Raw genomic sequence first — 19,973 nt, 5'->3', positions numbered from 1 at the left:
TAAATGGGAGTTTTCAGATTTAAAAAAAAAAAAAACTAAAAACAATGGTTTCAACCGATTCGTAATTTTTTTTTTTTCATCTTAAAAATACGAGGAATACATTGTTTTCATGTGGAATTCAGTTTCACGATTTCCGAAAATCTCGTCCCAATTCTGTAGAAGCGCCGTTATTTTTATTAAACACATTTGATAACCAGGCAATGCTGGCTAATCCAATCGCTACTACTTTGTTAATAAATGATTGAAAAAGTAAAATATAATATTTAGAATGAACGTTTTAAATACAGACGTCAATTCCGATCATGAAGAAGATAGAAATTATCGCGAATGAAGTTAGTTTATTTATTTATATTCATTTATTTATTTATTTATTTTTTTATTTTTTTGCTATCATAATTATTTTTTTGGTGCTTATGCACTTATTGTACCACGCCATATCTTTTTCAAATAGTATTTTCAATTTACATTGAAGTCTTACTTTACTATTTATTAAATTGTTAGGTAAAAGTACAAGAGTTACAAAATACCCTTCTTCCCCATGTTAAGAATGGCTTTTTAAATAATAACGTTATTATTTCAGCACGGGTCGCTCTCTGCATGAGTACCAATTTTTTTTTTTTTTTTTTTTTTTTTAGCAAATTCTAACAATTATTTTGATGAGGTAAAATAAACTTAAAAAAAAACTTTCGAAAAATAATATAGTGTTTAGAGTTATCTCCCCTGCTTGAAAAACAAATTTTAAGTGATGAAAGCTAGAGAATATCTTGGAAATAAATAATACCTGTCTTTCTATTCCAGAATAAACATACAACCAGCGTTGCTGATGGCAAGCTACAGTCACCTGTCTCTCATTAATTCGCAGTGTCTTCATGGGGAAACGAGTTTGAATTTTTTGTTTGTTGAGATCTTAAATTATTTCAATATCCCGCCATGGACGTACCGCCGGTGACATAGGGCTTCCGTCTCCTAACATGAATGACGTAAAGTTATCTCCCTTCTATTGAATTTTCAGTTATTTTGTAGTTGAATCTCATCTAAATGATATCCATTTTATTTACCGCCCCCTCCCAAAGTTAAATAAAATGTCGGTTTATAATATGGGAAAAATCTAGCGCCAGCTTAAAAAAAAAAACAAAAAAAAAACAGGAATTCTGGGCAGAGAAAGATGTGGGTATTATTTTACTTTAAGGCCGGTCTCACGTTCGACGTTCGTATACAAGAAAATATTTTTTTTGTAGATTTCAGTGTGCTAAAAACGAATCTGCAAACCATTTCCGTCGCAGAAAAATACTTGTCATGGTATAAAGAAATTACTCTTTCGAAAAGTGGGTGATCACTTTTCCATGTAAATTTAACTTAAAATGAGCACCCACTTTCTGGCCACCTAATTATGTGTGTTTATTGGCTAAAAAGTTTTGTTTAATTTCTTTTGCATGGTATTAACCTCTGAACTCTGGGACTCTTTTCCGTTTCACAGCCTAGCCTTCGTTTACGCTACACGCGAGTGTAAACGATGGCTATTAAATGTGCACTCGCGTACCAAACTGCCTTGTTATAGTGTAGTATTGGCAAACAATTAAAATTAGACGAAAAACAAGTAGTTTTCCAAATATTAAACCATGTAATTCTATATGTTATCACGGGGGGCTATTTTGTATGCGCAAGCGCGCGCAAGGTCAAAAACGCCCCAAACGATAAGTGTTAGATGGAATAGATTCTGACCTAGAGAACAGCAATTCTTCCCTCTTTGTCAGAATCATCACTCATGAAATGTGAAGACTAAAGAATAAAATAAGGGAAGCGAGAATTATGAGCCTGCCGAAACTAAAACCAAAATTCACTTTCTGATCCCCCACAGTAAACGAGGCATAAAAAAATGACTAAGTTCAGCATTTGCCCCCTAACCCACCCCATTTAGCCCTAAAAGTCCCCAGGGGACGTCAGATCCTGGTGCAAATGAACAAACGGTGCACTTTTAGGTCTTAACATATGTAAATTTGAGTTCTGCACCATGCAAAAAAAAGAAATGACTAAGTCCATTTAGCCCCCAAAGTCCCCAAGGCCTTAGCATATTTACATTTGAGTTCAGCACCATGCAAAACTGCTAAATAGACATACACAGAGAATTTTGGACAAATGTGGTAAAATAGTCCCGAAAATGGAGTGCCTAAAAGAATCCCTGGGGCACACCCAAGAGTTATCACAAAGTATAGGCAAACAAAATTATATAGAAATAAGTTAGTTACAACTTTTCAGAAAGTTTTATAAAAATCCAAGGCATCAATTTTTTTTAATAAGCTCAAAAGTGTCAGTTTTAGCCATTTTAATCTGAAAGGCGCACCTAGGAGGGGCAAGCGGAGTTTTCCCAGGAAATCCATTCCGTTACTTTTTTACTCATATCATGTTTAATGTTTGTGCAAAATTTCAAAAAATTCCAAGGCGTAGTTATTGAGAAAAGTGCAGATAGATGAATGGACTAACAGACAAGGGTGAATTTATAGGTCCCATGCTCGTTTTGTTGGAGGACCAACAAAAATTTTTAAAAAAAGGCATACACCATATCAAAATTTCACACTTTTGAAAATCTTAATGACTTTAAATTTGAAATTTTGTTTTCCTTATAAAATATATAATTTAATTAATAAATCTTATGAATTAAACTTTTAGAACACTCAGAATTTTTATGATTGAAAAAGAAAAATCAGCACGTTTGTTTATTTAGAAAAAATTCTCTCCTCACGGTCATTGTATAATAATTTTGCGCATGGGACATGATCACAATCTTTTTTTTTTTTTTTTTTTACATGGAGTTCACCACTTCTCAAGGCCCAATGGCCACTCGGGGATAAGGGTTATTGTGTGTACAGTAATCAATGGGATAGTGTAGCAATAGTATTGGAGAATTGATAAGGTGTCATTACTTAGGGGGGGGGTCATCAGGAATTTGTTTGTGTTGGACTTGAAGACATCCAGGTTGAAGTCGGGAGGGAAACAGGCAAGCGGAACAGAGTTCCACAGGTGTGCAGTTCTAAGAAAGAAGCTTTGTTCATGGAATCTACGTTTTGATTTAGGCACAGATAAGGAGTGGGGAAAATTATTGACGGTGGTTTCAGCTAGTCGGGTGTTTTTTGAAAAAGATTGGCGAGGGGGGACCAGAGAATGGAGCTCAGGCGACCACTTGCCATGGAAATAACGATAGAACAAAGACAGGCTTGCTACGTCTCTTCTGTGGGAAAGAGGTTGCAGAGTAGAGAAAAGGGGCATCCCCTACCAAGCCACGAAGTCTATTTTGTACTCTGTCAAGGCAGGATAGGCAGTTTTTAGCAACTTCTGCCCAGATGTGGCAGCAGTACTCCATCTTTGGACGTACTTGGCTCTTATATAGATAGTGATATCTATAAACTGCTTTACTGTTTTATATACAAAAAAATACACAGCACTTGCAGATTTAATCAGAGAAATTTTAAATGACATCTGCTTATATTTTACTCTAAACAATAAACAAAACAAAACAAAACAATGGTTTATCTTAAGATAGGATCCTGGCTCCATTATTACATAATGAAAAAGCAATGAACCAGATTACTGAATGAGTTATCTATGCTGATGAACCTTGTTTAACATCTTAAAATAATGTTTGAAATAGTAGAAACAAATCTTAACGCTGCTCTGCAAACCTTGCTAAAATGTCAAGTCTACTCGTTCAATTTCAGGAGCAGGAAGGCCAATATGCTCCTTAACAATGCATGAGCTCAAATACAACTTGAAAACCACACTAACCCTGTCTATCTGGGCATAAACCTTGACTTCATCCTCTCATTCAAGGGTGGAAAAAGTCAGCTTTGCAAAAACATCCTACGAAAACTAATCAACTCCAAGAGGAGAGCCATAACACACCCACCAAAATTAACTGCCTTGGCCCCGTGATATTCTTCTGTGATATTCTTCTGTGAAGTGTGCATGTCTTGTTTGTGAGCGATCAACGCATGCCCAAAAAGTTAAACACACCATTGAACAACACCTATTGCTTGATCACTGACTACCTGAAACCTATCAACTTGAACAATCTGCTTCACCTCATTGCAGATGCGAGAGAGGAAATTGCCACTCGAGTAGACATCACAAAAGTTACCAGTTATGAACACCATCTCCTTCAAGAACGTTAACCAATAGTCCAACCACTGAAGTCAAAGAGAAGTTTTCTACTAAAGTAAAAGAGAAGATGTCAAACCCTCAACAACATCTCAGGAAGAGACCAGACTACAGCTGTTGATCAGACGGCTAAAGAATCCCCCCTTTTACCGACATAGGAATCCTTTCTTTTGATGCCTTTATCCCTGGCTTAGAAGCACTCTTGGTTCAGTGGAAAACACACAGCAGCCTGAGAATAGTAATAAAGAGATCAAAAGTTATTATAGCCAGATGGGACTACAAGGCTGACCCAACCATCTAAGAATGTGAAGAGGAAGACCATAAGATGCAACACTAATATGTCTGTCTTCTACCGCCCAACCAGTACAGCTTGAAAGGTCTTGCAGAGTACAACAGAAATGTAAAGGATTGTGTAAGATATGAGGTACCTTCAATAAGTTTCCAGATTTTTTTAGTATGAGCACTTTTATTGATTGTACACATACTCTAGTCACTTCGAAGTAATCTCCTCTGGCTGCAATGCATTTGTACCATTCAAACAACTTCTGGAAGACCCCATAGAAGTCCTCTTGAGTGAGTGTGTCAATAACCCTTGTACCAGCCTCTTTCATCTTCTAATTGTCTCATAATGACAGTCTCTAAGGTTTTCATTGAGCTTAGGGAATAACCAAAAGTCACAGGGAGCAAGGTCTGTACAATAGAGACGGTAAGGAACTGTCTTGATGCCGATCTTGGTCAAATAGTCTGTGATCTTCTCTGAGCACCCCTGAGATGAACTTTGAGCAAATCTTCCCCATCCTCAGTTTCTTGCAAATAATTGTGTGTACAGTTCCCACACTAACATCAAACTGTGCACTTTTTGTCTCGAGAGACACACGATGGTCCTTATCCATGAAATTCTTTATTTGGCCAATTAACTCTGGTGGTCTGACTTCCTTACTACTCTCACACCTCTCATCATCCTTCACAGATTCTCTGCCTTCATTGAATATCTTTTACCACTCAAAAGCTGACACTCGATTCATGTAAAATGGTTCAAAACCAGGCTGAAACATTCCATACGTTTTTGTGGCATTTTTTCCAAGTTTAAAATAGAATTTTATTGCATATCGTTCTTCTACAGTGTCCTCACGTCCAGATTGCATTTTAAAATTCACCAGCTATGACAATCAGGCTTTAGTAGAGTGTGTTGTAATAATGTTACAAAGGGGAGGAGATTTTCTTTCTGTTAGGTTATATTATTAAGCAGGTGTCTATTATTATTATTATTATTATTATTATTATTATTATTATTATTATTATTATTATTATTCTTACGTGTCTCTCTATGTCTATACATGTGTATGTACATGTATGTGATCATGTCATCTCTAGTGTGTGCATATGTATTGCGATACAGTCACCAGACTTTTTTTTTTTGTTTCTTGGTCTGATAATTCTTCTTGTCACTGGTCGATACTAAAAAGGAAAACATAAAGCCAATCTTCTGGCATGGATTACTTTATTCGTCTAATGAATGAATGGGGGGGGGGAGAATCACATTGTCGACCACTCAAACTTTCTTGTGTTTCTTTTTTCAACCCGATCTGCGTTGCCAGAACGTCTGTCTTGTCCCAAATCGGAAGGCAAACTGCACTTGCATGCAAACGAAAAGATATCTTTCTCTTTCTTTTTCATGCATCGTTTTCTTTCACACGAACTGAATGACACCCCAGTTGACACAGCTGACCCTAGCTACCACGTTTGACATACATCAAACTTAAAACTTTGAACTCTTTTTGCACTAAACAACCTTCACAGCAAAATCACATTGACAGTGTCGGTGTTGAACTTACAGAATCATTCAAAAACCAGGAATTAAATAGAAATACAGATAATAAATGTCAACAATCAGGCGAAACTTCTAAGTTCAACCAAACTCTATTTTATTAACTCTATTTTTAATAAATTTTCAGTTTCTGGGGCGATTCCTTTTGCCTACGTTCTTGGCCTTTATACCAACATCAAAGTGTAGTATCTGTTCTTCGGATGCTGCACTTCACTTTCTTGTTCTCTTTTAGCGGATGCGCAATCTTTCACGACTGAGACAATTTTTATTTTTGTTCCTTTTTTCCACGTTAAAAAAACGACCCTGGTGTCTAACTCTGTGCCGTGGGAAGGCATTGTAAATAGGAATATTGTGACATGTTACCAAAATCTTTATTATAAATGGAAATATGGGTGCTGTTAATCTATATAATAAAGTAAAGTCGATTTTTTTTTCTATGAAGATTCAGAATAAATCACTAATTTTGGCTAAGGTATATGACGATAGTGTTATTCTATCATTTCATCACCAAAATTATCATTATTTATTATTATTAGATTTATATTATTATTATTTACATTATTATATTATCATTTATATTATTATTATTTACATGTTATTGTTATTGTTGCTAAACTTTTTTGCAATTAGTAATTGTGTTGCATTATTGCATGTATATATTATTTCCTAGTTTGCACATTTCAAATGCTTGTTAAATTATATATACGCCTGGCAATTCTTTGTCGTTTCTCAAAATCAACACAGAGGCGAATTTATCAATGTATAAGTTCATTTACAATTAAACTTTTACCTATCGACAAAAAGAGAGACGTTAAACTGTATGGGGTTGGTTTGTGTGTGTGGCGATGACAACTGAGAAATATCAATTACATTGGAAGTTTACCAAAATGATCCAAGATGGCAAAACTAAAGTAAATTATAAATATTAAAGAATTAATATTTATAAAGTAATCTCAACCAGATGTAAAAGCTTGATAAAACCAAATAGGAGATAGAGCTTATAATAAGAAAAAGTAGTTAATAAAACATGTTAAAAACAGTTTGAAAAAGAGTTAAAAACATATTTAATTTTAAAAAGGAAACACTTAATAAGTGGATAGTCCTTAATCCGTGGAGTTTTGAAAAAAAAAAAAAGTGTTTTTTAACATGTTATATTAACTACTTGTTCTTATTTATATATATATATATATATATATATATATATATATATATATTTGTAGATGTAGAAATATATTTTCTTATAATATATATCAATCCTTATTTAAGAAGCTCAATGTAATTACAGAGCAGGACAGAGAATAAATGACAAAAAGTTATATTCCAAAATTCATGTTGTTGACATCTTTATAATTTATTCCTTTAATTCAGTTGATTTATACAATTATTGACCGTATCTGTTTCGTAACACAAAATCAATCACTTAATTATTATATCAATTAGTGAATCTATTATGCGCTTAACTCATCAGAAGGAATTGAAGTGTGATTTGACATGATTAAAATCCGAAAATTGGGAGAGAAGCTACAAAATACCTTTTAATTTTTCTACATATATATATATATATATATATATATATATATATATATATATATATATATATAGTAATTTATAAAATATATATGGCGATTAAGCTACACTGAATATTCTGCGTTTCATCCACTGTAGGATTCGTCAGGCTTATGCGCATAAGCCTGACGAATCCTACAGTGGATGAAACGCAGAATATTCAGTGTAGCTTAATCGCCATATATATTTTATAAATTACTAACTAGTTCTACCTACGTATTGAGCACTTTTGAATTTTTAATCAAACAAATGGTTGAAACCATTGCCAAAAGGGTGATGGAAAAAAATGAAATCTGCTTCATTCGAAACCTTAACCCTGATCTAATAATTATTTTTTAAAAAACAAACATTTTCACCTGGTCAAAATGATAAGACCACTGATAATTTATCTAACAAAAGGCAATTATAAATTACTAAAAAGGGTCTCAGTATTCAGTATAGCCACCATTATTACGAATTACTTCAAAAATTCTCTTCAGCATACTTGCGATTAAGTTTTTTAGCAGTTGCGAAGGAATTTTATGCCATGTACTGAAAACTGAATCAGAAAGTTCGTTTATTGAATCATACTGGGTTCCATCCTTAAACACTTCTTTTGCCATCCATCCCCAAAGATTTTCAATGGGATTGAGGTCTGGAGAACATGCTGGATGATCTAACAATCCTATATTATTTGAAGGAAAGTATCTCGTGCTTGTCGAGAAGTGTGTATCGCAGTGTTGTCTTGCTGGAAAATCCAATTTCTTCCACACAGACGTGGTCCTGATAAAAGCATTTTCAAGCATTGAAATGTACTTCAATGATGTTTTCCGGGCTTTCACTACTTGCAATTTTAGGGTCCCAGCTGACGAGAAAGCACCCCATATCATTAAAGACCCTCCTCCACTATGGTGAGTTGAAAAGTCTCTTTGAGCAAATTTTTATCATGCCAATAGTGTTGAAATCCATCTGGACCATCTAGATTAAACTGTTTCTCATCGGAGAAAATTACATTTTTCCACTTCTCTTCATCCCAAGTCTGGTATTTGGCGACATATTTAAGTCAGTTAGTTTTGTGCTGTTCAAGAAGACGTGGTTTCTGCAGTCGCTTTAAATGATTGAAACCCTTCATTTTCAGATGCCTTCTGATGGTTTTAGGACTACATTCTGCTGCTGTTTGGCTTTTCAATCGACTTGAGCTCATACTGGAGTTTTTTATTTAAACTTCTGATACAGCGATCCAGTGATGGGGTTATTTTTTTGGGGTCGACATGGACTCTTTTTGTGCCCATATTGATCTGAATTTCTTCAAAAATTTGTGATGACCGTTTTGCAATGGATCTATGGGAGAGTCCACCCTATTAAGCTCAAAGATCCTTCCTCTCTCAAACTTTGATAATGGTTTCTCTTTTGCCATTTATAATGTAGTAAGATGTTTTTTATCCACGAACAAGTTGCTTTTAGTAACATAGAAAGCTTTTTGTATTCAGTTTTTCAAAACTAGCCGATTTTATTAAAGTGGTCTTATCATTTTGATCAGGTGAAAATATTTGTTTTTTAAAAAATAATTATTAGATCAGGGTTAAGGTTTCGAATGAAGCAGATTTCATTTTTTTCCATCATATTTTCCCTTTTGGCAATGGTTTCAACCATTTGTTTGATTAAAAATTCGATAATATGCGTAAACACTTACTTTCTTAAGTGGTCTTATAATTTGACCAGGACTGTATATATATATATATATATATATATATATATATATATATATATATATATATATATATATATATATATATATATATATATACATGATGGACTCTCCCGTCAATTTCGACGTATGAGCTTCCACCACAATAACTAATTTGCTCAGAAATCCACATAGATGATTTGTTTATACTGGTGAAGGCTTTGTATAGAACCATCCACACTTTTTAGTATTACTGCTAACGTTTGTCGGTGCAGATGACTGCCATGGGACAGAGTATACAGTAAACTGCAGGTTTTTACATCAGAGTTTCCTTCTCCTAGATACATGTCTGGTGCATCTTTCCCAGTGAATTAATGCGCCTCCAGATACAAACCTGGAAATTTCTACGACTCAGTATGGTACATACAGCCGCTAGACTTCCCAAATGGTCAGCCATCTGGTACTGGCCAAGCTCAACGTTGCTTAACTTCGATGATCTGGCGAGAACTGGTAATTGTGATTGTGCCATATATGTGTGTGTGTTGTGTGTGTGTGTGTGTGTGTGTGTGTGTGCGTGTGTGTTACTTTCTCTCGCTCTTCTTTTCATCTGTACTTCACCTCCTACTGCCACTATACAACCCTTATATGCAATATCTTAAAAATACAAAAAAAAGTCTTAAATTTTCAAAATAAAAATGTTTCAATAACTTTCTTCAAATGCAAATTTTTTACATTCTCGGAAGCCGAAAAGTCTTTAGAATGAAATAAGGAACATGTTTTATATAGATTTCATTAACAAATATTCAGTAAGATAACGAGAAAAAATCGAGATGAAAATGCAAAACATTCAAAAACAAGAGAAATTTGAAAGCCGGACAATTATATCACCACAAAGCGAACACACCTATTAGTAGAATTAGTAGAAAACATTTTGTGTCCTGACACTTTTGCTTGAGAACAATATATAATGTCTACTATGTACACATCACAGAATATATAATGTTATATAATGTTCTATAATGTTATATAATGTGTGCATAGTAACACTGCATACACTGGCGATGAGCAACTATGCAGAGTTGATCTTTTCTTGCGTTATATCAGATCGTGACTAGCACATCTGCCACGAATTTAATTTCTTTGGGGCTATTTTGCCGTTCCTGTGTCATTTTTGTCTAATGAAATCAACCAATGAATATCCTGCAGCCGGGAGGGACTACAATATGCACTTTATGTTTGGTTGTCTTTTCGAAAATATGTCTCATCTTTGTTAGTCCAGCCACCCGTTCACTCACATCTAACCAGATTACTCGCCTTTTCCGCACCACATTTACCAGTTAGCCACTCATAACAAATCATCGTAATCTACCCCTCCTCCTGCTACGCCGTCTTCTTTTTAAAAGCTATTCCCTCTTTTTTTATCCTTTTAAAATGCAGACGCATAAACACACTTATGTATTTATTGAAATCTAGTGTTATAAGAGAAATAACATTTTTTTCTATTACTCAAAAGACAATATACATCATTTGGATCACATATCTGTATGTTCGGTTTCACAGAGACACTGTTGACTCAACTTTTTCTTTTTTTTTGAAAATTCAATTTTCACCACAAACAAAGTGCCAGTTTAATGTAGGAGGCTACTATCGGGGACATAAGTTGCAGAGATATTATGAACAGAGTTGGACAGCAAGATGTCTGTTCACATTACACTTGAACTTCTGCATGTCAGTACAGTTGGGAAAACAGAATCCCAGAAGGGAATTCCAAATCTAGCAGTTCTGGGTAAGAAACTAATGGAGTAGAAGGCTTTCTTACACCTAAGGATCTCTACTGTGCAGGGGTGGGAAATAGCTGTTTGTCGGGTTTGTCAAGTGTATTTACATCGAGGAGGTACAAGTGCTTGTAGTTTGCCAGAGCATTCGCCATTAAAATATTTGTAGGACAGGCAGAGGGATGCAATATCTCGTTGACAGGACAGAGGCTGAAGATTAGATGACAGTGCAGGATCTATCAGGTTGGCAACTCTCTTTTTAACTCTGTCCAACAGTGAGAGACTAGTAGCAGATGCACCAGCCCAGATGAGATAACAGTACTCCATACATGGGCGATTAATGGCTTTATAGAGATGTAGGATACTTTCAGGCATAAGTAGCTTTCTAGAACAGTACCTTGTTAGAGATATCAAATATGATCGATTCATCAACCGATATAATGATAGTGTATATTATTATATCTACTGATGAATAGGTCACATTTGGTAATTGTAAAATTAGGAGTTGGGAAACCGAAAGTACCGATGAATGATCAAAATACGGAATACTTTTCAGTGAATATATATATATATATATATATATATATATATATATATATATATATATATATTAAGCCCCTCTCTTTGGGTAGAGCACTGTCGTAAATAATCTCACCCACTACTTAATTGGCTGAAAAATGTCAAGCTCGTTGTTTGTTTGTTTACAAACAGGCGGTTTGAGCACTGTAAAAGTGGTGGACGGATATTTCTTTAAACAGATATTCGGACAGGTTATTTGCGGGCATCGCTTCCGTGATCGAGTGAGAGAACCGCCGACTGTCAACACAACGGTTCTAGCGGCACTGATGAGTTGTGATGAAACGAAACAGGACTGTATGTCGATGATTACAAATATATATATAAAATCTTACAGATATTAAATCTAGTATATATATATATATATATATATATATATATATATATATATATATATATATATAAAAATGTAAATGTTGGTTCATTCGGAATTAATTGTCTAAAAAACCACTGGACGGATGGCTTCCACGTTTTGGTATAATATGTTTACTATATCCATGTGTGTTTTTATATATTTCATTTTAATTATAACATTATACTTAATTTTTCTATGATAAATAGGTGGATTTCTTTGTACCGAGAGGCCATTTTTTTTTATTTAGGGACAATTATTTATTACCGCTTCCTGTCATGTGACCAGTGTTACAATTCAGCGGTTTTCCTGCTATATCTGGAGATTTCGTTTACAATCTAGCGGGAAATTCTAGAAAATATGGAGGTATTTCACACCCACACACCCGCATTAGATTATTAAAAAATAAAGAAAAGCGCTTGAAAATATTCAATGTAAGTAAAAAAAAAGTAGCATTTATTGCCTTTGGTAACAATTATTTATTGATTATTTGTTTTGTTTTTCACCTTTTTTTCGACTAACCATTCTTAAATCTCACTATAAAATCGATTTTTCCAAGTACATTTTAGGTGGGGGGGGGATTCCAACCTCCGAAGTTTAGTGGGTCTGTATTACTGTACACATAGATTTGAAAAAGTTGTAAAAAAACAAATATATAACAAATAAATGTTATCAAAGGCAAGATAAGTTACTTTTCTGCCAAACTGGATATATTTTTCGTGTTTTTATTCAATGTAACATATTTATTTAGCGATTTTCTGGACATTTCTTTCTCCTGATCTCGCGGGGTTTTTTTTTAAATTTCAGTTGATAACATTGCATCACTAAAAAAACACTACAGGCTTAATGTAAACAGAATGTGTTTACAATATAATTACATGATTATTGATAATGTAACCATGTGATTGAACTTTAATTTAAATTAACCACACGTGGTCGCAAAATGAATGCCGACGCTCAAAGTGTATACACATTTTGACTCCTCCCTTTACTTAAAAATTCACCAAAAATCAGGAAATTAACGAATTTTAATGAAAATTGCAGTAGTTTTCAAATAATGATCGCAGAATATAATGAACTAATTATTTTTACTTAACTCTTAGTGAAAATGATTCATTTTGTTTAAACAAAAAATACCTTTACTAAAGTTATGGTTTTCAGTAGTAAATAAAAAACGCAAGAATTTATTTTTGCTTCTTTTAAAGCATCGTAATTTGTAACAATAAAAATAATTTTTACAGTAACATTACGAAAAAAGCCCCTAAAGTCCGTAATTCTCGCATACTATTCAGGAAATTAAAGATTCAATTAGATTCCTATTTCAGTCACCTAAATTATTTAGGGTGAAATGAGTTTAGGAATTTATAGCCAAACCTAAATATTTTTTTTTGGTAAATATCCAGATACGCTACTACAGAACACCGACCACTCTAATTTGTTTTTTTTTTTTTGGGGGGGGGTGATGTTGGGGCGCGCGCGCCAACATCACATCCGCCCCCCCCGCTCGCGCCCCCAATGTACAAAGTAAAATCTTCGGAAAATGTTAAATGGTGTTCTAATTGGTAAATGTCGGTGCGTTACTTACGGAAAATTTGAAAATTCGATGTTCCAGGTAAAAAAAAAAAAACCCAGATAAATTATCCCCCTCATACTCCAACTTGGTGTGCTTTCCTTTTCTTATTTTATTTTTTTTTTCAGCTAATTTTAAATTTTCCACCCAAAGAGCGCTATAATGTAGTTTTGAAAATTAGAAAATTCTATGTCCTGGAAAAAAAAAATCCCCTCCCCCCCAACGTAGTTTGCTTGGTGAAGCCGTCGTTTATGCTACAGCGTGCATGCGCGTAGCATAAACGGAAGCTGCAAAATGGTGGAAAGAAGTTCGTGGGTTCAGGGGTAAATACCATGCAAACGGTAAATTTTCCCCAAGTTTGACTATCAGATTCGTTGTCAGCGACCTCAATTACAAAAAAACAAATTAGAGTGGTCGGTGTTCTGTAGTAGCGTATCTGGATATTTACCTTTTTTTTTCTTGCTTAAAAAAATAGCATTAATACAGTAAGTTAGGTAAACTGACTTTTTCGTTTAAAAATGAAATTATTTCCCTTTCGTTATTAACTTTTTTTTTTAAATTTTTTTTTTAATAAATATTTTGTGTTTTATATACATAAAGTACAATTGTTGAATGTTACTGTTTTCATTATATTCGTTTTGGGGGCACAATTAAAAAATTAAGAAATATTAAAACGAAGCGAAATTTAAGTTTCCGTTCCATTTTTACAACAACCGTAAAACAGTGCATACTCAGCAAGTTTTATCGTAATTTGTAAGCATATTGAAACACTAAATCAACATTTTATTTATTTTTTTGCATAATTAATGATGGAAGTATTTTTCTGTTTATTTTCTTAGCATCTGTTAAAAAAAATAATTTGTACATTCTCTTGAAAAAAAGAATAAAACTTTTCTCTACTTTCACATGTGTTCCATTTTAACAAACTGAGCCACAGCAACGCGTGGCCGAGTACAGCTAGTATATATATATATATATATTTACTAGATTTAATATCTGTAAGATTGTTTTTTGTTCTTGTGAGGTAAGGGAGATGGTGTTTGATCAATACTGTTGGTGAGACATAATTTAATATAGTTTTGTTTTTAAATCTCCAAAACAGTGTTTCTGGTAAACAATTGATGATCCCTTAAATTAACATTAGGGCTATAGTGAATTCGAGAGAGCAAGTTAGTGCATTTATTGCAGGTGATTAAATGACTTAATGACTAAATAGTTTTCTAACGAATGCTAAAAAATATAAAAATTAAACAATATTTTTAATATAATTTTAAAGGTTCAAAAACTCCCAATATATATATATATATATATATATATATATATATATATATATATATATATGTGTGTGTGTGTGTGTGTGTGTGTGTGTGTGTGTGTGTGTGGAGAAATAAAAAGGAACAAACCAAGTTATGTGTTCATGAACGTTTCGTCTTTATTTCGAGACTTCCTCTGGATGAATGAAATTAAGAAAACAAAAGACCAGCACAAATATTTGAAAATACATATGAAAAGTAATGAACTGTATAAGCCTGTTCCATTTTAGAAACGGAAAAAGTCGTTGGAAATTCAAAAAAAAGATGGGGGGAGCATAGCGTCGTGAAAGAGAGTAAGATTTTTTTTATATAACGTCATATAATCGTTAATATAGTTAAAAAGCTATGATGCAGTTCATATTCCTTTTGGAGCAAATATATCCGTTATAATTCAAATATGGATGTGTAAATGAAATGAAATGAGTGTATTTTTGTTATATAATTTATATTAATTATTATAGAAGGTGTTATATATTTATAGTAATTATTATATGAGGTGTTATATATCCATATTAATTATTATAGGAAGTGTTATATATTTATATTAATTATTATCGGAGGTGTTATATATTTATATTAATTATTATAGGAGGTGTTATATATTTATATTAATTATTATAGGAGGTGTTATATATTTATATTAATTATTATAGGAGGTGTTATATATTTATATTAATTATTATAGGAGGTGTTTTCGATTGTCTGAGAGAGTTGAACTGTATCTAAAATTAAATTATTTTCTTTTAATAGAAGTTTATTTATTAATGGCGATACATTATAGAAACCTCCACGTTGTTTAATTGTGCTAGAATTTTCTGATAAGCGCTGATACAAAAAGTCTCCATCGCAGCTTATATGAAATAAATTTAACTATTTTGCTTGTTTGAAATCAAAAGTATGATTATTCTATAATGAATGAGAGAATAACGCATTCAGAGATCTCTTTATGTTCATTGAGCCTTTGTGTTAGGTTTCACCAACGTTATGTATGATGGTAATTTTGGCAAGGAACAGTGTATATGCCTACATTAGAAACTGGTTTGTTTTGGAGATGTTTTGTTGTTTTTAATGTTTGTTTTATAGTTTGTGATATGGTTTGTATGATTGGAATCCCTAGTTTGTTTAGTGTGTTGAGTCTTATCATCATTATTTTTATATTTTACGCCTAAATTTTCATTGTGTTTAAAAGATAACAAATCAAAGTTAATCTCTAAAAGGAAATAAACGTATACTTACGTGTTAAAAATTCAGTGAAAAATGTTCATGTGTGCAAGGAAAGTATTGAAATATTACATGTAAAATTTACGCTAAAAATGTTTTAATATGTTCAATGTTAAATATTTTTTTGCATTTATTTATTTATTCCACCTATGTCACGGTAACATATGTTGGGTGAGCTTCTGACAGTATTTTGTATAACTATTTTTAGTTTGAATTCATTTTCCCAAACTTAACGTATTCAATAGAGACCTCACCACCATTTATCGTTTTCAAATATATCGATAAACACTGTATGATTTTCGAACCGACTAAACATTTTACATCAAATAAAAACACTAAAAACTTATCCAGTTAAGTAGAAAAGCAAGTTATCTTGCCTTTGATAACATTTATTTGTTATATATTTGTTTTGTTGCGGAGTTGAATAAGTCCCCCGAAACAAATAAAAAAAAATGCACTACCAAATCATGTAAAATATACTTTTTTTTATTTTCTTTAAAAGAAAAGAAATTACTTTTTTAGTGCGCGCAAAAGTGGCAGTCTGTATGAAAGAAGGAATGGAGGAAGAAGATGAAAACTTGAGAGCGTGAGAGAAAGAGTCCGACTACGTGTTGTGGCGAAGTGAGAGAAAAAGAGAGTCAAACAATGTTTTTTGATGTGTGAGAAAAGCTGTCATTTCAGCTATTGAATTCGCTCGGCGAGCGTTCGACTTGCGACTTGACTTTCTGCTGGTGTCTGATGTCCCTCTCTGACGAGAGAAGTTCTTCTTGCCCTTTATATTTCTTTAGAGGCTCACAGAGGCTTGCAAAAAATAAGTTTTTTAAATCGAGCCCTGATTGGTTAAAAATTCATATTTTTGACGAAAAAAAAAAGTGCTTTCAACTACGTCGGCCATTTCTCAAGCATCCTGCTTTTTGACCCAAGAGGTTTGGTGTGCGTGAAATTCCCGCGCAAATGAATTTATAAATTTTAATGCATGTGTGTGTCTTAGAAAAATAAAATAAGAAACAGCACAGATTTTTTTACAACTTTTTCGAATCTATGTGCATAGTAAAACAAACCCCAAAACTGTCGTGAACATATCCCTAAAAACTAATGATCTCCTCATATGTGCATAGCTAGTAACAGATTAGCGCCCTGTCACGGGTAGAGTTTAGATAATCTACTCTGATTAATGCTATAAAACCAGATTTAAGCACCGGTCTATTGGTGTTTCCATATTAAATAATCCGAGAAGGTGTAATGTGGCGATAAGTATAAAAACTAAACTAAAACAATGCGGATGGAGTCATACCTTTACAAAGATTTTGTTTTAGCACTTCGTGACAATCGCGACCTCACCAGCCGCCTTCTATCCTTATGGTCTCTCTTCTTTCACACCTGGTCTCCTCAAAACACACTGTAACCGACCGGCATTAAGCCAGACCACACACACCGGCTTAGACAGAGCGGATTCTTGACGTGAAATAGTAATTATTGCATGTTGACAAATCATGCCTCGAAATGCTTAAAGACATCACACTCTCCACATTGCGTTATACCTGCTCTTCTATCGCCTATTCTATGTCATTACTCAGCAGCGCCCCCTTTCGACCTGCCGAGTGTCAGGTTCGGCCTGAATTAACCAACACAATTCTTCTGTTATTTGTCTTTACTTTTCTGTATTAATGTTGTATTAGTAGGATACCGGTTTCAGGATAGTCTCACAAACCTTTGACTTTATTTAAAGCAATAAATATGAAAAGATCCGACCTAAATATACTTCACAGAAATGAAAAGCATATTTATTGATTACTGTGTACAAATAGATATTCTAGCACTGAAGTTATGCATTGAAGAGACCCTTAAATTTACTATTTTACTTTTATGATGTACTTTTATACGGTTTTGTGTAAGTGCATTAGACTTGAACAGAGTTTTGACGAGGCTTAGCAGCGCCGAACCCAGGACGGGCAGAAATTATCACTTTGTATGCTAATGATTGTGTATGCACGAAACACTAGTGTCTTTAGGTAAAAATAATTAGTATATATTTATAAAAGTATTATTATAACCCTCGGTCACTAGGAGTGGGCCATATTTTCGAGAGTTATAATAAGCTGTCGGCCTTAGCGTAAAGCAATATTTTGACGTCTGCTGTTGAACTTTATTTGACTAACCGTATTTATCCGTTTGCCTCTACATTATTATATAATAGCCTGTGTGCCCGGCGTTGTCCGCGAGGTGTGTGTTGAGCAAAAAAAAAAAATGCGGTAGTAGGTAGGCAGACAGGCTCGAATCCGAACCGCGAAGGAGACAAATAACGTGACACCCCTCTGACGTATTTGCTGTTGTACCTATCGCCAAACCAGAAGTGACGTAGGTTTAAATTGAGGCTAGACAATCGAAAATATCGGTTGAAAAAGCGATCCCTCCTTGTAGAAAAGTGCCCAGTTGAGGGGGAAGGAATTAATGTTTTTAACCAATTTTTCGTAATTTGTTGTCCGAAGGGTCAAGCTTCAAAATGATACCAATTTCGTGAAAATCCGTTGCATCTGTCGAAAGTTTTTGCGAGACATACATAACACATACATACATACGTACATACATACATTTAAACAGACAGGTGGGATTTATATTACAGAAGATTATCCAAGATACTAGACAAGCGGTAACCCTCCCTCCAATAAAAAATTTTACTTTACCATCAGTACAAGAAATTGACCCAACTTTCAGATATATTCATTAAGATATATAATTTATGGTGAAAACTCGTTCCCAGAAAATTCATCCATTTTGCTAGGTAGGAAAACTGGTCCATTATTGAATAAATATCGATTAGAAAACACATTTTATGACTGTTTAGGAAGGAGGTATTGCTTTTAAAGGCAACTACGCATCCAATAATATTTTTCTTTTAAATATTTTTACTTGTTTTCCGGGGACGACTTTTCCTAAATCTATAATTTATTTACAAAACTTCCGGAGAAAAATTGAACAATTTTATTTCACTTCATACAAAATATATATATATATATATATATATATATATATATATATATATATATATATATATATATATATATATATATATATATATATATATATATATAATAAATAATAATGATGATAGATAGATAGATAGATAGATAGATAGATAGATAGATAGATAAATTAATAAAATAAAGTATATAAATATAAATAAGGGTTCATATCCAGGTTAAATATATATATATATTTCCTGGGCTGGGAGAAAGAAGGGGGCGTTTCTCTTAAGTTTTATTTGAAGAAAAGTTCAGTCATTTTGTCGTCTCTAGAAATATATCTTGTTTTGATCTTCTTGGCTCGTCTGTGCGATTGCAGCCAGTACATCTATCGCTTAAGCGTTTCTCAAGTATATGTGAGTTTTCTAAGGTCCTCCATATTATTCTAGCCTGCACGCACGCACGCACACACACACACACACACACACACACGCTTAAACGCATACACACACGTACCTAAAACAACCAATGTCTTTAAGTAAGGTTCACAAAGTCTTTACATTTAATAACAATCAAACCTGATCAGCAGATTGAATCTATAATATACCAGCCGGCCTCCCGGCATTGCCTGGTTGTAAAATACGCTTAAATATGCTATTTTGATTAAAGCAGATATTTATTATTATACTAGCAGTTCATTGCTCGGGCCCTATGTACTGTTCATAACTTGCCCTACGTGTGAATACACTTTATGTAAAATTTCAAATGTTTAGAACAAAATTTGTCTGAGTAATTTCGTAGAGACCGCAAAGGTCATTTTCTTTTAAACTTTGACACCAATTTTGACCCCTTAACATTTATTATTTCGGTCTCAAATACAAAATACGAAGTTTTGCCCATGTCGAAGTTACCGACATCTAAAATTTCAAGTCTTTCGACCAAAAATTGGTGGAGGAATTTGATAGATTCTGCAAAGGTCAACTCTTTCAAC

The 19,973-nt window shown here is 33.5% G+C and overlaps 1 protein-coding gene across 1 annotated transcript in view; it reads right to left on the bottom strand.

Annotated features, from left to right (window-relative positions):
- Positions 1–1,000, bottom strand: part of LOC145292078 (uncharacterized) — a 241,017-nt gene extending 240,017 nt beyond the window's left edge. The window contains exon 1 of the mRNA XM_080138136.1: positions 782–1,000. Within this exon, the coding sequence (XP_079994262.1) occupies positions 782–871 (90 nt within the window). The 5' untranslated portion in view covers positions 872–1,000. The remainder of the gene's footprint in view (positions 1–781) is intronic.
- Between the last annotated feature and the right edge of the window lie 18,973 nt (positions 1,001–19,973).

This window comes from Euprymna scolopes, chromosome 13, assembly GCF_053919585.1.
Source record: "Euprymna scolopes isolate OS-2025 chromosome 13, ASM5391958v1, whole genome shotgun sequence".
NCBI lineage: Eukaryota > Metazoa > Mollusca > Cephalopoda > Sepiida > Sepiolidae > Euprymna > Euprymna scolopes.
The sequence above is the reverse complement of the archived record's forward strand: the minus strand, read 5'-3'. Positions and strand labels throughout refer to the sequence as shown.